This window comes from Branchiostoma floridae, chromosome 8 (assembly GCF_000003815.2).
Source record: "Branchiostoma floridae strain S238N-H82 chromosome 8, Bfl_VNyyK, whole genome shotgun sequence".
NCBI classification, from domain to species: Eukaryota; Metazoa; Chordata; class Leptocardii; order Amphioxiformes; family Branchiostomatidae; genus Branchiostoma; species Branchiostoma floridae.
The window spans coordinates 9,281,488-9,288,766 of record NC_049986.1 but is presented as its reverse complement, the minus strand read 5'-3'; the positions used below and the strand labels follow the sequence as shown (position 1 = coordinate 9,288,766).

At 40.5% G+C, this 7,279-nt stretch overlaps 1 protein-coding gene across 14 annotated transcripts in view; it reads right to left on the bottom strand.

The window, feature by feature from the left end:
- Positions 1-5,846, bottom strand: part of LOC118421257 (voltage-dependent P/Q-type calcium channel subunit alpha-1A-like) — a 128,505-nt gene extending 122,659 nt beyond the window's left edge. For 6 of the 14 annotated variants that reach the window (XM_035828469.1, XM_035828463.1, XM_035828467.1 and 3 more), the window contains exon 1: positions 4,694-5,187. In XM_035828469.1, coding sequence (XP_035684362.1) covers positions 4,694-4,715 — 22 coding nt within the window. In that variant the 5' untranslated portion in view covers positions 4,716-5,187. Of the gene's footprint in view, positions 1-4,693; positions 5,196-5,759 lie in introns of those variants that run through there. The other 8 variants (XM_035828460.1, XM_035828461.1, XM_035828466.1 and 5 more) reach the window with 5 other exon arrangements.
- Between the last annotated feature and the right edge of the window lie 1,433 nt (positions 5,847-7,279).

Below are 7,279 nucleotides of genomic sequence, written 5' to 3'. Positions count from 1 at the left end.
TATACTGCGTACACAGTTGTTCGCCAATATTGTACCTTAGTTTGTAACGCTAATTCACCATAATCCGCGGGGTAACCTATATCCGCTGTTTCAAAAATAATGGCGCACTTAGCTATAGGTATATCAAATCGAAGAACGGTGATTTCAAATTGCAACATTTTCAAAATATTGCCGTTTGAAACCACCGTTTTACAAAACAACGGATATGGGTTACCCCGCGTATAAAGGTGAACTAGCGCAATGGATCCATTGGTAGTCAATTTAGCTAAGAGTTCAAGTTGTAGCTAGTAAAGCTATGCAAACATGAGTCAGACAGTGACATCAACAAACTGTCAGGTGAGCCCTTGTGCTTGCGTAAAGAAAAGTGACAGTCCGTGTCGTTGTTTATAACGCGTTACGAAGAATTCGTGCCCGACCCTAGAAGCCTTTATACCTGTGTTACAACACGTTTTACATAATGCAATAAAATCCCATCCCAAGATGGAAAAAAAAACGCCGTCGTCAAATAGGGAGTGTTATTTTGGTTCAGTTTACGCAAAGGTGCACAAAGTAAAGTAAACATAAAGGAAGACCAACGGCGTGAAATTCTGGGAAAGTCGGATCTAGCCCAGACGTGGTTCAACGGCCCCATCCTGTTTACTGTTCGCGTTCCTTTGCGCTCACGAGAAGTAGGTCTAAGCCAAGTTATTCCTAAACACTGTACGTGACTTTTCACGGCCATGATCGTGTTTACGGAAGAACGAAACACAAGATGACGCACCTCGTCTCCACATTGTGAGTCCACAGAAAAGAACTTTGCAACAGACCTGAGTCTTATGTGACAGAGACTGTCGTTCTCGAGTGGTTTTAAGCCTTAGCCGATGCTGCAGGGCTGATGTGAAATATGGTTTTACCATGGTCAATATTGACAAGCTGACTAAATATATGCATACAGCATGTTTACTTTTGCAATGTGAGTCACGACCAACAACGTTAGCACGCCTCTTGAGTCGATTTTATTTCTTTATTTTATTTTATTTAAGCGTGCCGCACGTCAAGTGAGAGGGGGCCTTAACTTACCTTCGCCTAAGGTTATGTTTTCGGTGTCGTTTGTCTGTGTGTCTACAGACAGAATATCCTTTGACAATTTGGTAGGAGAGGCGTCATCAGAAAAACGAAGGTCGAGTTCGACACTGGGACTCGTAGTGGCTTTCCACTATACTGCAATGGAACTTCCGTTTTTACCAGATCGTGTGTTGGTCATGCTAACGTCCTGATATTAGCGTGGTAGGCGGCCATCTTTACAATTAGTTTCCAACCGCTCAACATGTGCCTGTATTTCGTCACTCGAAAATCATCAAATTTATCCTCCTTACACTTTAACAGTTTTACTCTTTTAAAATGTGACTGTGCACCCTTTTTTTCGGGAATGACCAACGACATTCATTACTAGTAGAGGGGGGTCCCGTGTTACACTTTAGTATCGAAACTTTGAGAGCAGGGGTCCTTACCAGTGTGGGTGGATCAATCGTCCCACAAATGTGACAAATATCAATAAATAGATATGTAATTGAATACAAACTAATTCACTGACTCAAGAAAGGCCATCTGAGGACGACCCAGGTGTGTGCCCCCCTCCCCAAGCTGCCTCATTAGCATGTTAACCCAAGGGCACACGTGAATGTTCTCACAACACGCTCGAGGCTTACAAAAGTGACCTTACAGGATTCCACACAAAGCCACAAGATAACTGTAATAACACCTTATCTCGATACACATTATCAATCTATATCCCCAAATGTTAAACACATATTTACAAAATCAATTTCTAGTTGACTTGTTTTCTCTCACCGTTGATACTGAAAATTTTTCTCTCATTTTTCGGCAACAAAGATCAAGGTTTTTCAAAAGAAATACCACATACACCCTGGGGGTATGTCATTATCCCCTATGATATAGGCTTAGTGTAAACAGTAAAAACTACCCCCTCCCATCATATACCATTCAACATGCACGTTGCAAATGTGTTTTCTTGTCACACATTTGAAAATACCTAAATTTTAACCCTTGTTTTTTTACGAGACAACAGGTCAAAATGTTTAGGGGTCATTCGTGCGTGCTTTTCATTAACGAACTAGATAAAAAGGTCAATGGACTGATGAAGGTCGAAATGATTAGACCCTGTTACAACAGGCAAGTTATTGTCTCGTGGTAAGACACGGGACATTGTCCGAGTTCATACCCTTTCCTGTTTTTCTATAACCTTCCGCGGTGCCGTGTATGGCACCAAACACGTGCCAAAAGTCTTAACAAAACCGCACTACCACTAGCTACTAGCAAAACTATCAAATTTCACCTGAAAACCGCTTTGCTTTTTCATTCTGTCCAAAAATGATTGACAAAGAGTGTCCAACGTATAGTGACAAACGCTCAAAATTATTCACATTTCTTCCCCAAAGGAATTTGATGCATTTCTTTCTGCGTATGAATTCAATTAACTAGTAGACAGACCTAACAGTGTGAAAATTGGGATATTAAAGCGAGGTTACCTTTATCCACGGGGTAACCTATATCCGTTGTTTTAAAGGCGACTGGCGGTGGTTTCAAAGTGCAATATTCTGAAAACATTGCAGTTTGATATAGCAACGGATATAGGTTAACCCATATTTGAGATTACTACCGTTTGATATAACAACGGATATAGGTTACCCCGCGGACAAATGTGAACTAGCGTCAGATATTAGAGAAGCTGTTGTGTAAAGGATGAATAAACCCGATGTATTGATATAACGTTATCCATATATCTTATGATTACAATATCAAAACCATCGTATCTACCCTAGTGCAACGTTATCAGTAGATGAAATACCTTAAAAAAGTCGCTGTACTTTTATTGTGACAAGAAAGTTCTTTATGCATCGGGTAAAAGCAGATGTAAAAGGAAACATTTATCTCGGGAACTAAAAGGGGGAGGGGACACCTTGTCCTGAGGCAGTATTGAAAATTACACAAAGAAACACTATCAAAACACAACGTAGCTATTAAAGCTAAAGGACGAAAAATATGTACCCTTGCTTATGATATATTTCCTCTAATGTCTGGAGACGAAGTACGAAGAAGGAAGGATTTAGTGAAGTTGTTTCAGTAATATTTCACTAAAAGGATTTCATTTTAATGGACGTTTGATCTCATTTCCATATCATCTGGCTAAAAACAAAACCACCTGTTAGAATAACACCTGTAAAATCACGACAAAAAAAACCCCACTCGCATAAAATGTTCCCTTCTGTTTTTGAAGGACTGTGGCAAATGTTGTGATGAGTAATTTTAACAGTTACGCATCGGTTGACCATGGTACAAAAGCAGGTGTTGTTTTTCCAAGAAGATATGGTGGTATGGGTAGTATTTGATTTGGGTCTTGCCGTAGGCCTCTTTGATAACCCCCTTTGAGGGGTCAAATTTCAACGACCTAATTCTTGTCTTTTCGCTCAGGAGAGGAGTGTGTTTTGACGAGTTTTTCTTGGTTTGCAATCAGTATGTTTGGAACGTTTAGCTGAACAGCTATTTCATGACTGGAAGTAAGCTATGGTACATTTTGTTTTGGAAGGGGACTCGGTAAGATAACGTTACATGGCTGGTGCCAATCGAACTGCGAAGTTAACATCATTCAAATAGTTTAAACCAACAATGGTACAAACAAAGCTGAAGACGAAAGATTTCCACCATGAACGCTCAAAAGGGATTCATTTTAGTTACGGTACGAAGGCGACTTTTGTTGGGGAAGTGGTACAATAAAACATAGAAAGTTGCATCTCATATTAATCATCTTTCATGACGAAACATATATATCTTGACTGCTAGATTTCAAAGTACTATTGACAAATCAACAACGAAAGTTAAAGTAGTGCCTTTGCAACAATCTCTGAAAATAGGGCAAAGATAAAAAATAATGATTGTACAAAATTTGCTGTCGTGCCCATTTTCGCATACCATCATTTCGCAGTGTGTCTAATTTCAACGAACGGTGTTAACACAGGCATGGCGTAACTTGTATCTAAACAACTCCCTTTCTTAACATGAATCCGTAATTGTTACTCTTATAATTAACAATCATGATAGTAACACTGTATATAATTATGAATTATGCATATTTGACAAAAAAAGCGGTATTTTAGACTCAAACTTTGCGAAGCGAAAGTTCCGTTATTTGACACGGTGTTGAAATTTGATCTCTATCTGGACATGCTTGTTAACATTTATGCTGTGTGACTGTGAAGGGACAAAATGGCGCTGACCCCATGTCAAGGAGTCAAACGTTTTCTTTGTTTTGATTTATATCCTTCAAGATCTTTCATTGGCTGAATTCGTTTAGTGTCTACTTCAACAGAAAAATGAAAGCTCGGAAAGAACTCTCAAATATGTTTATCAAATATTCTGACCAACGAAAACTTTGTTAGCCACGTTTCAGACGACACTGAAGAGATTTTCTGGAAAGTGGGTATGACGTCACTACACAAGTAAAATCTGACCCCAAATGTACACATAGACAAACAACAAACCGGCTTTGTACAGAGAGCGACACTGCATGCCACGATGAGCCCTTATATCACTTCCCTGACCATGCAGTCACAATATTTTCCAACGCAACAACTACCATAAAGAGCTCCCTTACATGTACATAAGACTGTGGGAACTGAGAGTTTGAAACACCTACCGCGGGTCGCCAAGTCACTCATGGTTGCACCTGGTTCCTTCGCGTGACACTATTTGTAGACAGCACACCTTCTTACTTATCCACCGTAACTTCTAAGTCAAGCCTGTCGCCCTTTTCTTCTCCTAAGTATCCATATTGGCGAAAATGCTCGTACGAAGCGGTCACTGTTGTGTCAAGTAGGCGCAGACTGTTTCTCACATCATGGCACAAACGTTTCTGCGGCTGACTACATACGGTGGTGAAACCGGTCCAACAACACTTCGTTGAGTCGTCGCATCTCTAAAACTGTGCCCTCGGGACTTGTCCCTTGATAAACATGTAAATCTCCAGTCCAAAGAATGCGTAGTCCTTTCACGGGGTAACTTTCTTTCTGTCGTTGATCTAAGCTAAAGAAGTGAAAACTACTAGTGTGGTACTCTAGCTAACCCTTAGTTCGACCGCCATAGTTATGTAGCCTGGTTGCACACACACCCTATTTCGTCACCGGTAGGTGTTGTCTTTTTTTCGGCTCGTGGTTTTCTGTGGGTCCCCGACTACACGGTGTACGAACACGAGGGTGATTCCTCAAGCTAAGCAGCTTTCCAAACAATCCTCCAACGCCGCGAGCTCATATTACAACCACCTCGTGACTGCCTCTAACTTTTCTACAAGATGTAAAGCGCAAGGGGTCAGAAAACCACAAAAACTACAATTTTTTCGTCGTTTTGAAGTATAAAAAGATGGTGCAAAGTAACGAGACCCCCTTTTTGATGTTGGTTCACGCCAAGGTAACGCTAAAATCTTCACGTGTGACCTCCCGTGTTGAAGATGTCACGGAGTTGTGGGCAGAGAAGGGATGTGACGGTACCTGATACACAGGTGGAGCCAGTAACCGAGAGTACGGCAACAATCACTAGTAACCCCCTACCCTACCCGCGAAAACCTACGATTTAAAACTGTAAAATCACTGTAGAATTAAAATATAGCCTTTATACTTGTAATCAAACAGAATGGTAGTTACAGTTCCTTAACTACGTAATGGGTTGTCCCTATATTAGACAACGATAAGCAGAGAAACTTCACAAACCTGGCATGGTTGAATCTCGTAGAAGGCGACTTTCAACTAAACGCGTGGAAGGAAAGTTTGAAGCTCATTTTGAGGTGTGTATGATCATAACACGATTATAAGCTGGAGCAACATAAAGCTGTTTAGTCCTGAAATCAATCTGTTGGTCTTCAGACTATATCGGGTGCGCTCGTGATTCAGACGGATTTGTTGCCAAAATTCGGCGGCCCTTTGTTTCAAAGTATCACTCTTACATCGTCGGATTTCCGTCAGATTTTCTCGCTCGCGTTACTCTTTCAGAATAAAACTCAGAACTATGTCTATATCTCGACTGATTCGAAAACTATAACTGGTTATTATTTCTCCACAGAAAATACCACGATTCTTTAAGTAATTTTTTTCTCATTTTTAGCAATTAGAAATAATAAATAATGGTCACGCGGAAATAGTTAGCGGATGCAAAATAGTTGTCAATACATAAATGCACGGCCGGCGCATTCTACTTATTTTGCGTCAATAGTTGTGGTATGCTGTCGTCGGTAGCGGACCATAAATTTCTGAGAAATTTCCTGTCATTTTTCTACTAAACGTTATAGAAATGAAACGATGTTTCCTTTAATTTTCCTCGTATTTCGGAAATCCATATATTGAGTAGTTACTTTGTCGTGCTTTTGTCGTGCTTTTTTTTACCTTCCGCTAGCGCTGATACTCAGGTGGTTTCAGTGCGGAAAATGTTTTGTTTAAGAATCTGTTCATGTTCTTGGCATTCATTGTTGTCTTGAGTTGAAGAAGTCACGAAGTACAAAATAAAGTACCGTGCTTTAGCACGCTTTCCCTACCACCGGTTTCAAATTCTTGGTTACAAAACGCTTGTTTGTACAGTTTATCCAAACAAACAGTCGATCATTATAATACTTCTTAAATCCATCCCCACACGCCCTTTTCCTATTCTCGCCAATAGAAAGATTTTCTGTTGACGAAACATTGGAGTAAAAGGAAGCGATATCCGACCCGCCGCTCGGTTTACCGTGCAGAGTGTTGTGGAAACATGCAGGCAGGTTCATAACCAGGTCCCTGTGCGCGCCCATGCGTGAACATGCCAGGTGTAGTGTTCGCGGTACAGTGCAGGTAGCCACTCACTAGCGCCCCCTGTCGGATGTTTTGAGACATACAGTTTCGGCAAACTGTGCATTTTGACAACTTTTTACGCTGATTCTCTCCACATTAGGTAAGGAAATGGAGCAAAATGTGACACAAATCTCTAAAATTGTCATACGTAGTATTGAGGACACAAAATTTAAACACCAGCATTCTACAACGATTGAGGGTATGCAAAAACATTGTGAAAATTTCGGTCACAAATAGTAAACAGTGCTAGAGGGCCGTCTTTTCCGTGCGGTGGGTCAATGAGCAACAAAAGTTATGACGTTATTGTAGCATCATGGGAAAATAAGATATTCAAATAACGTCACTGAAATTAAAAATCGTTGTCCATTGGGAAAATCCTTTATAAGTTTAGAAAACTGGGTATATGGTTGAAA